This window comes from Colossoma macropomum, unplaced genomic scaffold (assembly GCF_904425465.1).
Source record: "Colossoma macropomum unplaced genomic scaffold, Colossoma_macropomum, whole genome shotgun sequence".
Classification (NCBI taxonomy): domain Eukaryota; kingdom Metazoa; phylum Chordata; class Actinopteri; order Characiformes; family Serrasalmidae; genus Colossoma; species Colossoma macropomum.
Window position 1 is genome coordinate 356,581 of NW_023495878.1, and position 21,747 is coordinate 378,327.

At 42.0% G+C, this 21,747-nt stretch overlaps 1 protein-coding gene across 1 annotated transcript in view; it reads left to right on the top strand.

The window, feature by feature from the left end:
- The first annotated feature begins 280 nt into the window (after window positions 1-280).
- The window catches only part of pcloa (piccolo presynaptic cytomatrix protein a), a 63,845-nt gene continuing 42,378 nt past the window's right edge, over window positions 281-21,747 (top strand). The window contains exons 1-3 of the mRNA XM_036563775.1: window positions 281-444; window positions 3,632-4,586; window positions 6,069-7,181. Of these exons, the coding sequence (XP_036419668.1) occupies window positions 281-444; window positions 3,632-4,586; window positions 6,069-7,181 (2,232 nt within the window). The remainder of the gene's footprint in view (window positions 445-3,631; window positions 4,587-6,068; window positions 7,182-21,747) is intronic.

Consider the following 21,747-nt stretch of genomic DNA (forward strand, 5'->3'; position numbering starts at 1 on the left):
TCCTTCGGGGGGCTGTCTTCTGATCACCTGTCAGGCGCGGCGCATGCGCGCTGCCGGTTGGAGGGAGAGGCACGGCTCTTGGTATTATCGACGGACACCATCGAGGGGCGAGACGAGCGAATATGGAGAAATAAGAACGACATGCCATCGCCAGCTGCCGATCTGACCGCCTCGTCCGGACGCAAAGAGCGGCGCGCGACTCGCTGAAGGCGGCTGCTGCTGGTGGTGGTGGTGGTGCTGTTGGCGGCGGTAGCGGGGGTGTTGGGGTGGGGGGTCGATCATGGGGAACGAAGCGAGCGCGGAAGGGGCCGAAGGGGGGCTCGCTGGGCTACCAGCGGGTCTCGCGCCTGACGGCAAGGGAGGCTTCGCGGAGGCGGACCTCAGCCATCTGAGCGAGGACGAGAGGAAGCAGCTCGTGGCCGCGATGGCCAAGGCGCAGTCCAGGCAAGTGAACCAAGTGACACCAGTGGGCTCCAACTGCGTTTTCCAGCAGTGTTTCCGTTTTTCTTTCCTCCTTTTTTTTTCTTTTTGGTTCAGTTCAAGGATGTGCAGCTCTCTGCTGTGTGTGTGTGTGTGTGTGTGTGTGTGTGTGTGTGTGTGTGTGTGTGTGTAAGTGTGTGTGTGTGTGTTAGCGGACGCTGGGCTTTGGCACGAGGGCACTGCAGGTTTGGCACAATCACGACCGCAGCATGGGGGGCAAAAACACACCCATTCACAATCAGAAATGCAAAGAGCTAATGTAAACGACCCGTGTGCTAGTGCAATCTGAATGTGCCAGTGAGCGGTGGTCTGGTCCATGGACCACCGCTTCCTGCCAAACACCCACCAGCTTCTAGTCTAAGCGCTGGAACCAGGGTTATCGTGGTGGGCCGTGAAATATCATTCAGGGAGCTGACTGAAGGATCATATCCCTGCCTAGTTCATCAGAGCGCGAATTGCTCGATGGGTGAAGATGCCGTGCCAATTATGTTTTTTTTTTTCTTTTTTTTTTGGTACTTCCTCCACCCCCTTCGTGTCTCCATCTTCTTCTGTTCTTCCTTCTTTTCGTCGATCTGTAAATGAATGGTCGCCCCGTCGCTTCTCCCATCCGCACACACCCCCCTTCCTATGGGCTGTGTAGGTGATGTCATAAGCGCTGCTTTGGAAAACACTGGCTGGGAATAACACGCCTTCGACGCAGCTCGACAGGGAACGCGTGAAAATTTCGACCAAAGGCAGTAATGCAGCTCCTGTTCCCCGCTGACATCTCCGCCAAACAAACAAACTGAGGCTGAACAGGACAGGAAGCGCAGTGCCCCCCTCGCGAAAATTATTTTTATCCAGCTAAAGAAAAAGCAAGGGGGGAGGGCAGAGGGTATAAATATTAATATGACTATATATAGCACCGCGAGCTCGAATGCCATCGTGCTCATTGATTCTCTCTCCGTGTTTCTCGGTGGAACGTATAGGGTTACGAGTGAGAACGGAGGGGATCGAACGTTATGAGGAAGCGAGCGAGCTTTTCCTTCGCTGTCCGCGGTGCTGAAATCAGCCCTGGGCGTGTAGAGCGAAGCGCCTCTGAGATCAGAGAGAAGCGCGTCGCTGTCACGCAGTGGACAGTTCCACTCAGATCACTGTGTCTCTCAGAGCGCAGTTGATTCAGCGTCTAGAGTTTGATTCGCAGGTATTACTGAATGAAGCATTGCTTAGAATGAGGTATTGATTAAGAGTGAACGTCTAGACAAGCAGACTCCCTCAACCTGTTAAAGTACTTTTATATGGCCTCGGTGATTATATGGTGTTGTGTGGCGCTTGTGTGGAGGCCAAATAGCTTCTCTTTAGCTGCACAGCAGGACTCAGATGTGTTCAGATGTTGTTGTTAAAAAGTATCATGCTCTAATTAGGTCATGTGTATGCTTGGAAGAGGCATTAGGCTTCAGCGGTTTGCTTAAAGCTGAATACTTGCACCCCGAGCTGCTTTTGTATTTGATGTCAATTTGCCATGTCATGCAGTGTCTCATCTGATCTGCTGTGGCCTGCTATTGATTATCCTCCGGTTTCGAGACTGGACACTTTAAAAACAAACAATGTTTTGTATGAAGCATGTTCTATGCTGCATACTAAATAACATGATTTTGTTTGTTTGTTTGTTTGTTTGTTTACTGGGAAACATATTTAGTGGACTTAAGTGTGTGAAATGTAAGAGTTTTTGAAAAATTAGCATAGTTATTATCACCAACATAACAAGACACAAGGCAAGCACTGGACTTTTCCTGTGTCTACTGGCTGTACAGTTGCATTAAAAAGTCTTTGGACTCTTGAAATGACCTGGATTTAAATAAGCTCCTAAAGTGTTTGTCATCTTAATTTTATATCATAATAATAAAAGAAGAGATTTTTAACACAAAGAATATGCACAGATTGACATTGATATTACATTCTACATAGATTTATACGTAATGTTATACATATTACATACATTTTATATGCAAGCTCACTGTCATAGACAGCAATAACATTTCTGTGTTTCAGAAATAACACTACTGAAACACAGAAAATGTTCAGTTTTTTATTTGTGTCTGTTATCCTGATTATAATAAAAAAATAATTTTTCAAAATCTTGCAGATTTTGCCAGCATCCAGCATACTGGACAGTAAAATTCATTGAAATCACTAAAAAACAATGTTATCCCCATATTGATAAAACATCATCTACTTTCACTCCTAAATAAACCTCTACCTCTAAAATCTTGAATGATTGTGTTGTGTAATGCATTAGTCTATTACACTAATGAAAGAATAGCTTACTACACTGTGTCCAAATGTCTAGATTACTGGATTTGTCACTCTCGGAAAATCATGTGTGACACTGTCACTGGTACCCTCAAGGGTACATATCAGTACCTTTAGCCAGGGACCATAACTGTACCATAATAATAATCCATTCAAATTATATTTCCTAAGTTTTATTGACTCCACACACCCCGTCTCATCTCCAGGCTTTTTATTTTATTGTTCTGTTTTAAAACATTAGGTCATGAAAAGATACAAATATGTACTTTTCACCTGGAAAAACGTATTTTCAATATACAGAATTGCTGTTGTACCTTTGAGGGAACAATTACATTGTTTGTACCTTGATGAATGAAAAATGTACCTGCACAGAACCTTTATTTCTAACAGTGAATGCAGAAATAAAAATCTCCTGTTTCCTTTTTTACCTTTCACAAAAGGGACATTCTAGAAGGACATACAATCCAAACAATGTCTTAAAAACAAAATAATAGAGAAACAGTACTTCATGTGGTCTTGGAGGTGGTGAACGTCTATCTTGCCAGCTGCCATGTTTGTTTTTGTTTATGACAAGATAAAAAGGAAAACATTCTATTAAATAATCAAACAATACAAAAACTGAGTTCTGGAATGCATAAAAGTGTGTGTGGTGATGTACCTGCTTCCATAAAGCTAGAATACCTGGGATAAAATGTCCAGTACGGTGGACATTTGGAATATGTATGGATAATATGTCCACAACAGGGCTGAGGCTGTATTTTGTTTTGCGATGGCAATTAAGAAGGTCTTATCGGTCTTATTACACCGTCCATTTATAATGTGAATTATTTATTTGTATATTTCTTTGTTCACTCCACAGGTCATCAGAGCCTCAGCCATCTGGAGCGCGAGGTCCGTCTGGGCTCAGTAAGAGTCGGACTGTAGACGCATTTGGAGAGGGACCACCCCCCAAACCAAAGCCTGGCCGCAGCCCCTCATCCCTGAGTCTCCTCGAGTCCCGCTTCAGGCAGGAGCCCAAAGACCCTGAGCAGCCCCGCACTGGCATGTTCTCTTCTTCTTTCCTGAGCGGGGCAAACCCCCTTAGTGCTGTCTCTTCAGCTGTCTCCTCTGCCAGCATCCCCAAGTTTGGCCTATTTGGGGATGATGAGGAGGATGAGGCAGCCAAGCAGGGAGCAAAACCTCCTGGCCCCCAGGCTGGCGCAGGGAAGGGTCCCCCTCAGCAGGGCCCACCTAAAGGACAAGGACCACCCCAGCAGAAACAGGGAGCGCCACCACAGGGGCCTGGAGGAAAGCCTGCTGGTCCTGGTCCCCAGCAGCAAGGACCCAAACCTGGTGGCCCTGGGCCACAGCAACAAGGACCCAAACCTGGTGGGCCTGGCCCTCAACAGCAAGGACCCAAGCCTGGTGGTCATGGGCCTCAACAGCAAGGACCCAAACCTGGTGGGCCTGGGCCTCAACAGCAAGGACCCAAGCCTGGTGGGCCTGGGCCTCAACAGCAAGGACCCAAACCTGGAGGCCCTGGACCCCAGCAACAAGGGCCTGGTAAGCCAGTTCCAGGAGGCCCAGGCAAACCCACTGGGCCACGGCAAGGCCCTGATGGGCCTGCAAAGCCTGTACCTCAGCAGCAGGGTCCATCAGCAAGCCCAAGTAAAGGTGGGCCTTCTCCAGGGAAGGCTGCTGGAGCGCTGTGTCCTCTTTGTAAAACCACTGAGATGAACTTGCAGGCCAAAGACCAGCCGCCCAACTACAGCTCCTGTACACAGTGCAAACAACAGGTGTGCAGTCTGTGCGGCTTCAGCCCTCCTGATTCAGCGGTAAGATCCCTGCTGCACAAATCATAATTCTCAAATCAACCCCTAAACACTTTTATAGACCATATACAGACACCAAGCCTGATTCTGCTGGTGAAGGCAATTAAGTCCTGAATTTAAAGATAAGTAGATAATGTCATTTGTGACTACTAGAATAAGGTGTTCGAATTTAAGCAGATAAACAATATTTGAGCTATTTGAGTGCCTTTATCTTGGTCCCCTTCAGCAGGGCCCACCTAAAGGACAAGAGCTGCCCCAGCAGAAACAGGGAGCTTAGTGTGGAAACATTGTTTAGTGTGGAAACAATGCAAAGGCCAGCCTGTGTAGTGTGTATGTTTATGGATCAATTACACACCTATGCATCATTTCTCAAGAACTTGTTAGAAGTCCAAATATAAGTTTGCTTAAGTCTTTGAAGACCGGCTGGGTTTGATTTGCAAGGTTGCTCACCCAGTACTGGTAGAGCTGATGCCTGTATCAGTCTCCCCCAGCCTGAGGCGAGAGGGACCATATGGGCTCCAAGGGGGAAGATTATCAAGGTGACTCACATCATCCAGGGAGGAAGTGCAGAAGGTTGCCATTCACTGTGTTTGGAAACCAATCTGAGAATAGCAAAGCCTGAGAGAGCGCAAAGTGTTGTTTACTGTTCTCTTCAGAGTGGAGAATTACAAAGCTGGGTGCTGGTGGAAGTGTATATTGAGTGGCCTCAAATAACAGTATCAGTAGATATCTACGTATAGAGGTATCAGTTTTCTCTATTATTCCCTGCATCAGCTGTAGTCAGTACATATCCTTATATGCAAAGAACAGACACAGGCAATAAAATGTTTTCTGGCACAACATTTTACCACAGTCTTCCATGAGTCTAATCCTTGGGGGGCTACAAGACTGCACAGTTTATTGCTTACTGTGCTTCAACAAACCTGATTCAACTCATGATGACCTTGATAATCAGCTAATGAGCTTAATCAGATGTGTTGAAAGAGGAAAAGCAATAAACCGTGCAGTGCAGTGAACCTCAAGGATTGGATTCAGGTTCCACTGTTGAACTGTACCCTGTCTACAGTGACAGTGAAACAAAATGAAATTCAAGTATCCCTGTAACACATAAATGTCCAACAGATTCATTTCCCATTATGTACATTTTATCCAGTGGGGATGGATATTTTTCTATAACAGGAAATTTACCTATGAATATATTTGATAACATGCTTTCTTTAACGTATTGAGTAATTCTGTTTTATGATTAACTGTAAATAAAAGATAGTTTTTAAATTGATTGATGAACAACTGGAACACTCTCCAAGCTTTATAAACAGGTGACCTTTGAATTTATGAGCTACAAACCTTCTATGAGCAAAGGGAAGGTAATTGTCTGTGTAATCAGTGCATTGTATTTTAATGAGTGAAAATGAAATGGTTTTGTATTTCTTGCGTATCCTTTCATGTCTCCCTGTCTTGGACTGTTTTTAATTCTTTTCTCAGGGTAAAGAGTGGCTGTGCCTGAACTGCCAGATGCAGCGAGCAATGGGGGGCATGGAACCCCCTGGCCCCCCAATGATGAAACAGCCTCCCAAGCAGGGCTCAGCCCCTCCATCACCACAGAGAAAGGAACCACCACCTGGATCACCTGCCAAGGATGAGCCAGGAAAGAAGCCTCCAATGCTGAGCAAGCAGCAGAGCATTGGTGACACAGGGAAGGGAGCCACTCCTCCAGCGACTCCCAAACAGAAGTCTCCTGGTCCAGGGCCACAGCAGCAACAGCAAGGATCTCCTAAAGGGCCTCAGGGAGCTCAGCCTGGAGCTCCAGGGTTAAAACGTGGACAGCAGCCACCTCCACTTCAGAAACCTGCACAGAGTCCTAAGGGTAGTCCCCAACCCTCTCCTGCAAAAACCACCCCAAAGCAGGACACAGGTGGCTTTTTTGGGGGGTTTGGTCTTGGAGGGTTGACGGACGTGAAAGCCCCCGCAGCGGAGTCGGTTACAGGGAAGTTATTTGCTGGTTTTGGCAGCTCATCCAAACCGCAAGGTGGCACTGCAGCGCAGGCCAGCGAGTCAGTTACTGGGAAGCTCTTCAGCGGGTTCGGTGGACTGACCGAGGCAGCCAAGCCACCAGCAGCCGCTTCTCAGGCATCCGATGGCGTATCAGGAAAAATGTTTGGGTTTGGGTCTTCTATACTTAGTTCAGCCACCAATCTCATCACCGGGGAGGACCCAAAGTCTCCCCCAGAGTCACCCCCAGGATCCCCACCTGATTCCCCCATTGATTCTGGTGCAGACTCCCCTCCGGGATCTCCTCCAGACTCAGGCTCAGAATCACCACCTGACACCCCACCTGCCTATTCCAAAGAGCCAGCCTCTCCCAAACCCAGAGCCACTGAAGGGAAGGCCCCAGCAGATAAACCCACAGTGGAGCCTGCAAAAGCAGAAGAACCACCTGCTCCAGCCCCAGGTTCAGCAGCCCATTCCTCCTGTCCACTCTGTAAAGTGGCACTGAACATTGGATCAGGAGATGCGCCCAATTACAGCACCTGTACAGAGTGCCAGAAGACTGTATGTAACCTGTGTGGCTTCAACCCCATGCCGCATCTATCAGAGGTAAGCACCACTGTCTCTACTACACCACTCCTCTGTTTCCATTGCCTGTTCTGAAAGCAAGCCACAGGTGTCAGCCTCTAGGCCTTCTTTGCCAAAATACTCAGAATGGATAAGACAGGTACTAGATGCCAGAGAACACAGCATTCAACATGCAGCATTGTCAAAAAGCATAAATGAACTAAGATAGTGTATCCTTCCACTGCACATGCACAAATTCTGCATGATTAAATGATTGTGTCCCAATCCAGGGGTTGCATCCTTTGAAGGATGCGGGCTACAAAGGTGTGTCCTTCGAAACCTGTGTAGACCCGTGAAGACTGAACTGAAATGAGATGTTTGCATCACAGCGCTGCTGTTTCTGCCCTTACCCTTGCATCATGAGACGCTGCTCCTGTCAAGTTCTTTCAAAGTGCTTTAAAGATGGAGCCAGAAATTTTGATTTTAGTTTTTTATTTTTTCATTTATTAGAACTGGAGATGCTTCACAGTTGGCACGTGAATGTTAGCGTATGTTTTGCTTTAGACCACATTGGCTTTTTTTTAACATTCGTATCGTTGGCTATTCGACTCAGTTTAAACCCAATATTTACATTTAAAAGTGTCTCCTCAGCCGCCTCCTCTGCTGACGCCACCATGTTCTCGAATCCTTGCCGGCATGCAATGAACCTCAGGATATGTTGGCTGTCGAAGGATCCACCCGTTGAATCCTTGGTGCCATGGAAAAGAAGGACACATTTCTCGTCCGCATATGAAGGAGCCTTCAAAACGGGACAGCCTAGTCGTGCCACCTCCGAAGGATGCAGCCCTTGAATTGGGACACAGCTAAAGTCATTCTGAGTGGTTTGATGTGAAACTTGGAGTCAGAATTGTTCACAGTGGTGGTGATTAGAAACAAGTTTATTTTTCTAAATGAAAACGTTTTAAATCAAATATACCCCTTTCCAAAAAATGACTGTAGTGTACCTTTAAAACTTATTTAAGGTACAGGAACAGACCTTAAATTGGACCTTAGTTGTACCTTTCAGGGTACATTTCTACAGTTTGGACTTTAGTAAACAAAAATGTACAGTACATATTTCTGAAATTATAGACTAACTGATCATTTTGGATAGTAAAATATTTATATTTCCACTGTAGACACTGTGACCCCTGGCTCCTATCAACTTCCAGTATATCTCTCTACAGTGCGCCATTTCACATCAAATGGCATTGAATGACATTGTTTACATTTCAATGATTGAATTATGCAGAAATTTTGAAAAATCAGTGGAATTCCCCTTTAACACTTTAACACAGAGAACAGGCTGAGTGTGCCCTGCCAGTGATAAAGTTAGATAAACAGTGCCTTAGGATGTAAGACACTGATGTGTGAACATTAAACATTTAAAGTTGCCGTGCACTTGTCAGCTCCTGCCCAACACAAACACTTGGCCAATCCAAGATGTTATCTCCACCACTCGGCATGGCTGTCCCGCTGCTGGTGCCCCAGTGCACATGTCTGAGATCAGTGCATGTGATCTGTGGTTGACGTGATTATCCCATGTGTGCTTTTCCACTCAAATGCACAGCTTTGTTTAGAACTGTTAGAATGAAGGTTCTTTAGCCAGAGTTCTCCACCCTTTTTAAAAGCTTGATTCCATAATAACAAACACTCCATCATTTGTGTGCATGTTTCTCTGAAGTTGGAAGAATCATATTCTTTCTGAGCCCTCCTGAGATTGCTCACTGTCTGCTTTCTGATTTGCCAAGGGCCATTTTTTTATTCTGTGACGCCTTAAGTACGGCAAGAGATTGGGGTCATACCTTCTCCAGCGCTTAGTGGCAGCACATGAATTAGTCATGAATGAGCCGTCATGAAGTAATTACTTGATTGCACTAACGTTCAGCTGTGGCTTTAGTCACAGCAGATGCAGGATATGCAAGCATGATGATGTACTCAAAAGCTGGTGCCTATTATTTTCCTAGATGACTGAAAATTTCTTGCCTAATTATGGATGGGTAATATTAATATGATGATTTTTATCAATATTATGATAAATTACATGTTACACTATGTTTTCCTGAGCATATCGTGGGTATCATCTGTACTTAAAGAACACTGGCCAGCAACATGTTTCATTAGAAGGAGAGTGTTTTAATAGTTTTTGATAGTATGCTTTAAAGTGGCACCTCTGGTTCCTTTTTTGTCTGTTCCAACTAATCAAAACTATAAATCTAATACTGTGATATACATATCGTCAGTGTCAAAACCAAATCTTGTAACTCTATTTTTGTAGCTTTTTATTTATATTTTTACAGTATTTAAAAATGCATCTTTCATTTAAACTGGGTTACTATTTCATGATTAATGGAGCAATAGGTGTGCATTAAAATTACTTGGAAAAAATCTTTTTCCATTTAAAGTGAAGAACTTTTTTCTTTGCTTCTCCTGTAAAGTTACAAATGAGGTTTTATTCCAACAGCGATGATATGCATAAATATCATGACATGCAATTTTGCCCACCGTTGTGCCTAATGTAAATTGCCAGGAAGGATTTCAGCTGTTATTGTCTTTTTGGCATGAGTGCACTAAAATATGAAACTGTAAAATCACACTGTAAAAACTGGAAGAGGTCAGAGGTTGATTTGAAGTGTTTTTGAGGTACATTGCTTTTGTTCATTTAACCTCTTTATTTTGGTTTGCATTGTTTCATAAATGAAAACCAGTTCAATTATTTGCTACATGAAAACATTTTATTTTTAGGTTGACCAGACAAACAGTGCACATATAGGATACTTCATATATCATCTGCACCAAAAGAAAGTTCAGAAGACCTGAACTGCTGTTTTATTTTTAGACTGAGGTCATTTAAAGGCACCCATAACTTTTCTTTAAAAATACAATGGGCTGCACTGTGATGCATTATGTAGTGTTCACGTGTGAGCCATCTGGTGTTTGTGTATGTGTATGTGCATATGCGTGTTGGGCTTCTCCAGCATTCTGTTGCTTGCATGCTGTAATCCTGAGAGTCTATTTCAGGTGAGCTGAGCAGATTAGCCTAACCGTGACCATCCAGCTCCACCTCACATGGCAGATCTTATGACTTCACTCCCAACGCAACAACTTAGCAAGATGGCCGCCACCACTTCATTCATTGTTTTTGGGCAAAGGTGAAAAAGTGGGCAGACGTGGAAAAACTCAGTCTTTGCCACTTTTGTGGTTGCGACTGGATTCAGCCTGTAGATTTTGTTGTAAATAATCGTAGTCAGAGTATACATGTGCCGTAGGGCCTTTGTCATGTAGTGTGGCGCTAAGTAGGGTTAAATAATTTTGGGGATTATATCGAATTGCAGTTTTTCTGACTGATATTGCGGCTATGATTTAAAGTGCAAATATTTTCTTTAAGTTAAATCCTGGCCTGTTTCTTCATCAAGAATACCAGCAAATCCACACTTTTCGAACTGTGCACCAGACTGCCAGTTATTTGCAATTGTGTTTTCATGTTTTACACAGCACATCAGTGATTGTTTGCTTTTGATTGGTCTAATTCATCTACAGGCAGTTCACAAGCTTAGTGTTATACAGGGAGATTCACTCGAAAGAGGCCTAAAATACTGTTTAATACCTCTTGCTAGGAAGAAGCAATCTGAACGAAACAATGTACAATGCACTCTTCAGTATATGGAGCTTCAAACAAGCTGGTAAACCCCTGCATGGGAGCGGTGAGGTCAGCGCCGGACAGCCGTCGCAACGTTTAACCTCCGTTTGCAACTTCCAGGTGCATACCCCCGTACTCCTTCATGTGTCTGATGGAGATCACTTCCAGCATCGCATGTAATGCTATCAATTACACATTCGTCAGATTATGTAGCATGTTTTTGGTTCAGATTGCCTCATCCTAACGGGAGTTACAACAGAATATTCAGGGCCTCTTTTGAGTGAATCTCCCTGTATTTCCCACTTAAAAGATGTTTAGTCAATGTTGTTGATAATGTTGGCCAAAGTTACAATTGCTGCTCCTGTGATTTGAAAATTGTGATTTCAATAAAAAAACGGTTAATCTTTCAGCCCTAATGCTGAGTGTCATATTCTTGGTAACTGGGCTTGAGAGGAACTGCGCCTCTCCGTGGTTGGCGAGAGTAGCCAGTTGTAATCGAGGGAGGATTCAAGAAGAGAACAGTCAAGCTGGATAGTTTTACCGGATTAACAGATATAACATTTCTTTGAAGCGCGTACATTTGAATTTTACAAATGTTTAGCCAACAATGGTTATGCTCAATCATCAAAAAGCTGTCTCTCTGCTTTCGCAGGCCAGGTGAAGAGCAGCTTCAGCACCTGCCTCTGAAAACTGCCGCTACCTTCTTCCCACAGGATTATAATGCCATTATAAAGTTACAGTGCTATAATCATATCATCGTAACATGCCAGTGGTGCTGACATAAGTCAGACAAAACTAAACAGCATGCATTGTACCGACCTAGACAGCATTTGGTTGGTACTGCCTGTTCCTGTTGTGTAAGTGAAAATATCGTTAATGTGTTAGCATATGTATTTGCTATAGGGTCTGTATTATGTGTTTAGAGTAACATTAACAGCCGTACTGTTAGCAAGTTTTCTTAACAGAATCACCACTACGGCATTTTAATAAGGGACTAGACTAGACCAGGCCCAAATCTGCTGTTAAAAGTAGAGATGGCATATTGGTATTGATGGGTATCAGTATTGGGCTCATATCCACAGAAATTGCTGGACTGGTTATCAGAAGGAATAAAAGTATGAATGCAATCCAATTCTGTAACAAATCTATCCTGAAATGGCACACACAAACATTGTGTGGTGTCATGTTGTTAGCTGTGTTTTTCTCCCTGTGGGGTAGTGGAGTGTTTGAGTAGTGTAAGGATGATACTTCTTTCAGATGCTAATTTTAAAGTCCCAAGGAACACAGTGTAAAATATTAAAAATGTTTGTATGATACTAAACCTGAGTGTTTTATTAAACATTTAGCAATGTTTGAATAAAAAAAAACAAGCTACAAATATGATAAAACATTACTAAAGTTATTATTTGTTGAAAACCACTGATCAGACCTTTCTGAGAACTGTCTGGACATGGCCTAATATTCTGATAAGCACCTGTGATTGACAGCCCTCAGTCCAACACTCCCAGCCTGAACATTCAGACAAATGAAAGAATGAACAGACAGACAAAAGAGCTCAGTTATGCTCAATTATGCTTGCTAGGTTTGCTTTCACTTGGTTGTTAGTTAGAGACAGTTTTGTTAAAGCTGTGTGGATGGACAAACCACATACACATCCTGTGATAAGTGAGTACTGCTTACATACGCATGAAGTTTACATCGAAAGAGGAGAATTTTGGCGAAATATTTTGGCTATTTAATGGGCACTGTAAAGTTCATCAGGACATAGATTGAATGGAAATTCCTTCAGTTTTTCAAAAATTCTGTATAATTAAATCATTAACATGTAAACAAAGTAATTCAGAGTGGTTTGACGTGAAGTGCTCTGTTCTAGATAAATTTACAGAGTCAGAATTGTTTACAGTAGTAGTGAATAGAACCAGATGTTTGAAGCATTTATTGGTTCTAAATGCTCTCTCGTAGAAAGTTATTACATGAACCATGTTACATAAAACATGTTACTTTATGCCTGATGTGTTGTTTTATGATAGTTTTGAGATATAATTTTGGCCTAAAATGTTTCATTTTTGAATACATTCATGCCGGAGAGGTACATGCAAGGCGTTCTGAGGCAAAATAGTCCCAAAAGAAAATGCATTGTATTCGGATTTACTGCTATTTTACCATAATTAACATTACATATAAAAACTCTAAACTAATGCTCTACACTATATTTGTGTTGTCCCCTGGTTCAATTAACCATTGGTTTTGGTACAATTAACCATTTTAAGTCAGAATGACATGGTTTACATCTCAATGGTAGAATAACGCAGAAATGTTTAAAAATCATTGGAATTCCATTTTAATCTACATGGAAAACATGGATTAATTTTCTCTAGGGTTTTAGGTAAAGTGCTTCAACTAAAAATAGTTCATTTTTAAGGCTTAGTTGTTTATTAAAAAACAAACATCGGATCGATATTAGAATCAGCCGATACTCAAGGTTTCAATGTCAGTGTGGGAAAAGAAAATGTGGTACCGTGCCGTCTCTAGATAAACTCTTTGCTAGCCTTCAGTAGAGAACGTACTGTTGTTACAGTTAGCCTTTCTAATTATATGGGTACTATGATTATGATGTCAGACATATTCTGACTGAGTGATCATCTGAATTGCTTGATTATGTATGTACATTTGTCTGCAGTGCACTCTTCCTGAGTGATGGGGACTTGATGAATTGGAAAATTGGCAGTGATGTGGACAGATCTGTAGGCATTTAATCCTGCTAAGTCATCCCCCTGAAATATATGATAATAAGATTTATGTCTGTGAGGGTACATTTCATTTTGTGCACAAGAAAGGATCCTTCTTGCTCTGCATTTGTTGTTTGTGTGTGGGCAAGCAGGGTGTGTTTGCATGGCCCTATGTGTGTAATCTGTCCTTGCTAACAGGATTTAAAGGGCAGACAGACGTCTCTCAACTGTTGAGAGGTTTTGTCAGACCAGAACATTTTTTCTTAATCTCTGCATATTTGTTTTATACTGAGATGACAAGATCTGCTCTTTTTCTCCATCTCTTTTTTCGTCTCCACCCTCCATCTCTCCAGAGGCAACACTCATCCTCTCCTTTGAGGTTTTCACTTATTAATGTGACTGCAGTGCTTTGCAGTGCATGTACACCAGTTTTTCCTCTTTGTTGATATACCTGGTTGAAAGTAGCCTAAGATGTGGTTTGGCACATTCTAGAAACTGGACTCCTTGTCTCAGATAAATGGCTTAATCATATCAAACCTTAGTCCTGACTGTTTTTGACTTGCCATCGTTGTAGCTGATTGTTTGTAGACGCTCCCTGGACTGAGCAGGATGTGCACTTGCGGAAGGCTGAGCAGCCTAATGGCCTTTTCAGATGCTTTTCAGAGCCTCGCCCCTTTGTGGAGGGAGTGTTTGCGAAATGCATGCCTTCACTACTGCCACCGCCGTAATGGAACTGGAGCATCGCTCCTCCATGGCGACAGCGCATAGCAACACTGCCATGTCCCCCACAGCAGGCAATTATGAAGTGCTATTCAGACAGCCATTACATAACAGCAGAGCACATCAGAGCTGAGAGATGCGCTGTGTCAGTCTCTTTCAGGTTAACAGTGCTTACCCTCCCGACCACTGCACGCACCATATTTGATCCAACGGCCAAACATCTTAAAGGCAAACCAGACTGAATGCTTAGTTTAGAATCTGCTGAATCTGCTCATCACTACATGCATTTTTCCTTAGGCAGTTTGTGTCAGTCATCCTCTAGCCCTTAATCAGTGGTTAGTTTCTGATCGCAGGGTCACTGTTGGCTGGATATTTTTGGTTGGGGGTGACACTGCAGTGTTAAAAAATCCCAGAAATTCTGCTGAGCCTGATACGCTCATATTAAGTAAAGTCACTAGTATGTACAGTGGTCTAGGTACAGTGGACAGCGGTAGTCCTATGCTGATACCTTTCTATTGATGGACAGGGTGCAGCAACAGATGGGCTACAGTCAGTAACAATGAACCTAGAGCACCTATATATAAGCTCTTTATGTTAAAATGACCAAAGGTTGTAAGGACTAGTTCTAAGGACTACAATGTACCTAATAAACTGTCAATTCAGTGTAGATAAACATGAAAGTGGTGTTAAGTGGATGAACCAACCATTGATGCCACTTAAGTGGGCTGTCACCAGTGGGCGAATCAGGTGCCGCTGTTTCCATGCACTGGAGGGTTGACAGTTTCACAGCAGTCCCACCGAGAGCTGGACCAGAATTAAGATCCCTCTCCCTTGGTGTGTGGGTTTTTTTCTGTTGGCCATCTGCTCCTGACTTTGACTCATGAGTGAGCCAACTGATGTGTTACCCCCCTCTACCTCATTCCCTTACACCTCCCACCAAATCATACCAAATCTACACACACCAGACATGCTTGGGTTCATCCACCACCAGGGCAATTCATCTCGGGCCCTGTCTCCTCCTTTCATGCTTATACTTCTCTGAGATTCTACTATCCGCACATCTCAATTTGGGCAATATATGCTATATTCTTAGTATATACACTATGCAATCCACTATGTAGCAGAGAAGTTCATGAGTCAATTCATGCTACAATTCATGCTATTCGGCACAAGTCGAGTCTGAATCTGGTCTCCGTTCTCTGGGATGCAAGCCTGAGTTGAGTCTTTAGTAGAGAATTAGTTTAGTTTCATTATTAGCATTGTTCAAAAGTAAACCTCTGCTGAAAACCTCTGAGGTTCAACCTGGCTTCAAACAACAACCCTTTAATTACAGAAAAATATTCAGTCCGAAAGTTTAAAGGAAAGAGGCGAAACAATGGCCTGTAGTTTGGATTGCAAGTATGCTGGTTAGCTAGCATAATAGTCAAACCAACTAAAGTTTCAGTTTTCTATTTTAAAGGAATGTGCACTATAACAAACTAAAACTTTAGCTAGATTAGCTGACAACTTCAGCTAAATTGGCTATTGCACTAGTTAGCATAATTGCTATTCAAACTACATGCTAGCAACCATTTCAAAATGTTTTGCCTTTCTCCTTTAAACTCTGCATTTACTGCATGTCCATCAGGCGAGATTTTTTCTACTGTGAACGACTCATTATTTGAGGCCGTATTGAACTTGATGCTGCTGCAAACGGTGAGAGAACAGCATTGCAGTAATGACTGTGCATGACTGTAGCAAAACTCACAATGTCACACATGTAGGGTTGTAAATGAAAGGTTTTATGCATTTACTACATTAATGTTGGGAGTGCTAATTCAATAAATTTTGTTTGTGGGTTTTTTTTTCCTCCTTCCTACTTGAGTCCTACTTGAGTCGCAAGTCAGTCAACATGCAACTTGAGCAACTTGAGTTATTCCTATATCAATGGATTTTTTAAACAATTTAACCTGTAGTGAGGCTCTGAAGTGGGAATGTATGTATGTACTGAATTGTATAGTCTGTATTTGTCTGATTATGTATATCAGTCTTTGTATATCAATAACACTGTGTGTCCAAAGCTCCTTCATGGACACTAAAGTTTATCGAATCCAGTCGAATCAAATTGAACACTATTAACCTTTTACACTGAATAGAATTGACAAAATTATTGTATAGTACCTCATATCATTGTTTCGCACCAGCATGAGTTCAATCAGTGTACAGTGTTCCTTGTTTCATTTTTTTGGTTGTTGCAGTACAGTATGTTAACGGTACGCTATAGTACGCACTCTTAGGGAGGAGTCTTTTAAGAAGCATTTCTGTAAATGAAATGTGTTTGTGAAGAACCTTTTTAAACTCTAAAGAACCTCTGCAAAATGCAAAGCTTCAAATCAACAGTATCAACAGTGTCCAACAATTGTTTTGAAGTGTTTTGGAATGCATCACATTGTATGTTCCAGTATGAGCATATTACTTTCACTAAATGTAGCATTGACACTGTGGAAATACTCGACTTGAGATAAATTGACGCCCACATTCTCACCCATTCTGGCCTATCCACCTCCTGTTTCCTGGGCAGAGTTTGCTCCCTGTCTCACTGTCTTTCCGTTCTTAAGTCACTCACAGTTCTGCCTGGCTTCTTTCAAAGTAAAACTCAGCCCTGCTCCAGAGCTTTTTATATAATCCACCTCTTCCTTCAATCCAATTTCCATTGCAGTTAAGGCAATCTCTTTATGGCTGTGAGGCTGCCACTATGGAATTTGGCTCCTGATCCATTAGGGTTCGATAAGAACTTGGTGAAAAAATGCTTCATGTTACTGAAGGAAAAAGGACTCAAATGGACCAGGATTAGTCAATGGTCTGGCGTCGTGCTACATACTATGATGAATATTGTAGATATTTCACTGTCTGTCTGTCTGTCTGTCTGTCTTTTTGTTTTCTGCCTCTGTGCCAGACAGCCGACGCTTAGCCGTTCTTTTTCATTCTTTCTTGATCTGCTCAGTCGTCAGTCACTCTGCTCTGTCTATCTGACTCTCAGCTCTGTTCCCATAGCTACAGTCCAGTTTCTCCATCTGGCTGTTTGGCTACTTTATGTAATGTGTACACACGTGTGCGTATGTGTGTGTGCGTCTCTTTGTGCGACTGTGCGATTTCTATCACCATGGATATCTGTCCATCTGTCTGCTTGATCATATTCTACCAGCCTGTCTACTCTGCTTACCTTTAGACTCTTATACTGGTATATTTCTCCCTCTCTCCCTATGTGTTCAAACTATGAGTGAGTTTACAAATGCTCAAATGCATATCATTTGAGGTAGTCCTTATTAAGATTTTAAGATATGCATGTGTGTTACGCACAAAAATATCAGAATCATATCAGTGTCAGCAGATACTTGTCTTTAAAAAAAGCATCAAATAGATGTTTAGATTTGACAGATATTGCAAACTGATATCTGATGATGTATTTATTGTACTCCAGAAGAGCAGAATGTTTAGGCGATGCTGGGCTGCTGTTCTAAAATGTCTGCATTTTAATAATTTTACTGCAATTATAACCTCACAGAAATAAATGCTATATTTCTCTGTAAGGCTAATCCGGGTAGATGAAGGTAGAATCAAAGGAAGATAAGTTAAAAAACAGTTTCCAAAACCAAAGTTCAAAAGGTTATTAAAAGATACTGAGAAAATGGGACTCCTAACAACCATGCAAGACCTGGCAGACCACCAACACTGTCCCCATCAGATAAACAGCACTTAAAGCTTTCATCTTTGAGAGAGAGGAGAAAATCAAGCTGCTTCAGATCTGAAAACATCCAAAGGGGATTCTGTCCATCCTTGCACTGTGAGAACACAACTTAACTGAATAGAGCAAAAAAAAAAAAAAGAAAATATGCAAACCAGAAGCTGCTGGTGTTCTCAGAACAATGGACTGATGAGTCGAGACCTCAGCATCACTGAAAGTGTTTGGGATTATACTTGGATCCTTAAAAGCAGAATGTGTCAACCAACCAACAGGCAAAGAGTGGATACACTAAATACTGAACACACTAAATGCTGAACAACAACTGCCATATCGGTGCATCCCTAATATAAAGGCACATGTATGTATTATGCCTGTACAAGTGCGATCTATCTATTAATCTGTTGTATATATTTTGCTGCTGTTGGAACAAAACCTTGTCATTTCTCAATTTTTGGCGTTATTTTAAAATGCCTTTTGCCCTTTACATTGTTTCTAAATTGCCTGGTGAATTTTACTTGAAAAAAGTCTGGTACCATTGACTTATATGAAAGGTAAAATAGGTTTCATATATTTGTGTGTATTATTGTTCTCCTGCTGTATCATCTGCTCCTTGGTGTATCTCTGCTCTGCCTGCCAGTCATAGAGAGGCGAAAATAGCCAGAGTGACAAAAGAGCAAGGGAGGCAGGGCCAGCATGACTGCAGGGCATCGTGGGGGGGTTGGGCCTCTTTGTGTCGCTGGTCTTTTATTTATGTGTGTGTGTGTGTATATGTAGGGGGTGTGTGAAGCAGTTTCTGTGTGTGTGTGTGTGTGTGTGTGTGTGTGTGTGTGTGTGTGTTATTTGTGCTCAAAAGCCTCTCTCTCTGAGACTGGACAGACTCCTCTCCACTGTGTCATCCTCTCTCTGATGTTTTGAAAGCGACCACTTTTTTAGATGTGTTTTAGGGGCATGTGTATGACAGAGAGAGGATAAGATAGAGAAAGAGAGAGAGAGAGAGAGAGAGAGAGTGTGTAAGAGAGACGCCAGCAGGCACACTGTCCATTAAAAGCTTGTTCTTTGTTCGCCAGCTGTGTCCAAAGCCAGATCATTAGCCTCTATTTGTTACACTTGTTCCCAAACAATTCACACTTTCTGTTAACATTTAGTGATGATAAATTGCCTTCGTTAGGCTCAGTTGGTCTTGTTTGTGTGGATATATGAGTCTGTGACACGTAGTTGTAAATTGTGGTCAGGCAAATTACCAAAAAGTTCCATTTTAGGCCCTTAAATGTTTTTTCCAGGTAGAGCTCTTCACCACTTTTGACTCCACTGAGATTCTGTAAGTAGAGAGTTGTTGGTCTTTAAGCCAGTCAAGCAGCAAGACACACACACACACACACACACACACACACACTGGGAAGTCACTGCAATGCCAAACATATTCTAACAGGAAGATGCTTCATAGAGACCTACTGCAGTTTGATAATAAGGAGAGGAAGATAGGAGGGGAGGAGCGGATGTGAAAAGCCAAGAGAAAAGTGTGTGTGTGTACTGGGGGGGTAGAAAAAATAAGAGATGATATTAAAGATGGCAGAAGAAAAAAGAGGAAGGTAGACTGTGTACAAAGGCCATCTGTCTTGCCACACTATGCTTCCCTAGATTCTTACAGTAATGCTATAAGACATAAGGACTACAAAAAAAATAATATTTGATAGTCAATAATTTATGTAAATGAATCAAGTAGCAATCATAGCCGTTAAATGTAGCCTGTAGATGTTAAGAGCTGTAACAATAAGATATTTGGCAATGTTCTGACTCAAATACGTCCTACTAGGTAAATTATGTTGATGTTACACCTCACAGGAGAGACATATTGCTCTTTCCTTACAGAGATTAATAAATGTGTATACTTACCTTCATTCTATGGAAATGGTGGCACAGGGCGGAGTACACCTGTATAGAAAAAAGAGAGTTAATTAAAGCTATAGTAAACTTTGTAAATGTTGTTGATGTTGCATATGTATCTGTTATTGATTGATGGTAAGCCAGTGGTGTATTGTTACCCCTATAATCTGTATTGGTGTGTTCCAGCCTCAATTAGAGCGAGGCTTAGACTATGAAGCCAAACTTTACCTGGGGAAGTGAAGGAGTAGGTTCAAGGGAGCTGTAGTGTGTAGTCTGTTTGTGACCGCTAGATATTAGCTGAGGAGCTAATGGAGTCACCTTAAGAACTAGTTTTGTTTTTAAACCTCCAACACTGCTGTAAATATGTAAATATCTTCTTTGAGCGATCAACAGTTAGTAAAGGACTAAGAGCACTTGAACTTACCTGGACCTGTGTGTGACACTAATTGAAGGGGAACCCAAAGCTTTTTTCCTACTCGTAGCCTCACGTTACTGGTGATGTCGTGTCCCACTACATATGGGGACAACGGTGTCCCACAATGTGATGCTATCCAAGTACTCTCTAAATACTCCTTTGTGTAGCAGTGGCGTTCGGCCAGAGTGAGCATCACAGTCCCATGTCTCTTTTGTCCAGGGAGATTGCAAAGTTACAAGCCTTATAAAAACTTAGGATTTAAACCGATTTGCTGCTCAGGAATAGTCAAGAGTGTTTTTCTTTGTGTTGAGCTGTAATAAGGCATGTCGCCTCTATAGCGGCCTTTAATCCATGTATTTCCATTTTTGAAAAGCGCTTCCAGTTTACATTCTTGTTTAACGTGTTTCTTGTTGTTAAGTTTTTTGGCAGCACAGTGTATTTTCCCCCATAGCATTAGAACCTGCTGGAGGAGTTCACCAACCAGATTCCGCCATATTTTCTTAGCCAAGCAGATGGAAATGGGGACATTGTTGAAGATTTTTTTCAGCCCTATAAGAAACTATAAGATTTCTGTAGTGCTTAATAAAAACCTCTGTAACACTCTATAATACAGTGGCCCCAAAATGTATTTGCACATTTGCAAACAAAATGTGGCAAAGCAATTCACATTTATTTAATACAGAGAATTCCAAAACAGTAATTTTCTTTTTGGCAAGGTATTCTTTCAAAATGCAGCTGGTTTGTTTTAGATAGTTATCGTTTGAACAATTTCTTTGTAGTTTTGCATCCAAAATGCTCTAGTCCACTTCTAAATTCATGACTCCATCAATGAACACAAAAATGAACCCCAAAAGAAAAACAGAAAAACAACTCTGGTCTGTCATGTTTTATGCTGTAGTAATACTTAGTAATTGTCCAAATTTATTGTAAGATTGTTTGCGACAAATGATTTAAATTATTGCCCAATAAAAAATGACCTAATCAGGATTTATTTTCTCCATGGTATCTAGGTAGATAGAGTGAGCTCTCCCATTGGTTAGGACATCAGGAGCTGAACTGAAGGCGTGATGTGTCAGATTAACATAAACACGAAATGACAGTGGAATCAGCCAATCCCATTTTGACTTGGGTGGGACATGTTTTGTGAGAAAAGTCATCCCTCTAGGCCTTCTGGAAGTCATAGATATGTCACTGCGAGTAGAAGTGATAGCCTGACCAGTATGTTTCAGTCTGTTGTTAGAAAAGGAAAACAGGTGGCAGCTCTATAATGAAGGAGTCACTGTGAAACTGCTATATGGTAAAATATATCATAAAATATCTGTTACAAGCTTCAAATAAAACATTTAATGTCTTTTACAAGCTTTGTTTGTTACAACAGCCAAAAAATGTTAATGTGAATCAGTGGTAGCTTAGTGCGGATATATTACTTGAATCCCATAGGAGTGCTAGCAGTTAGT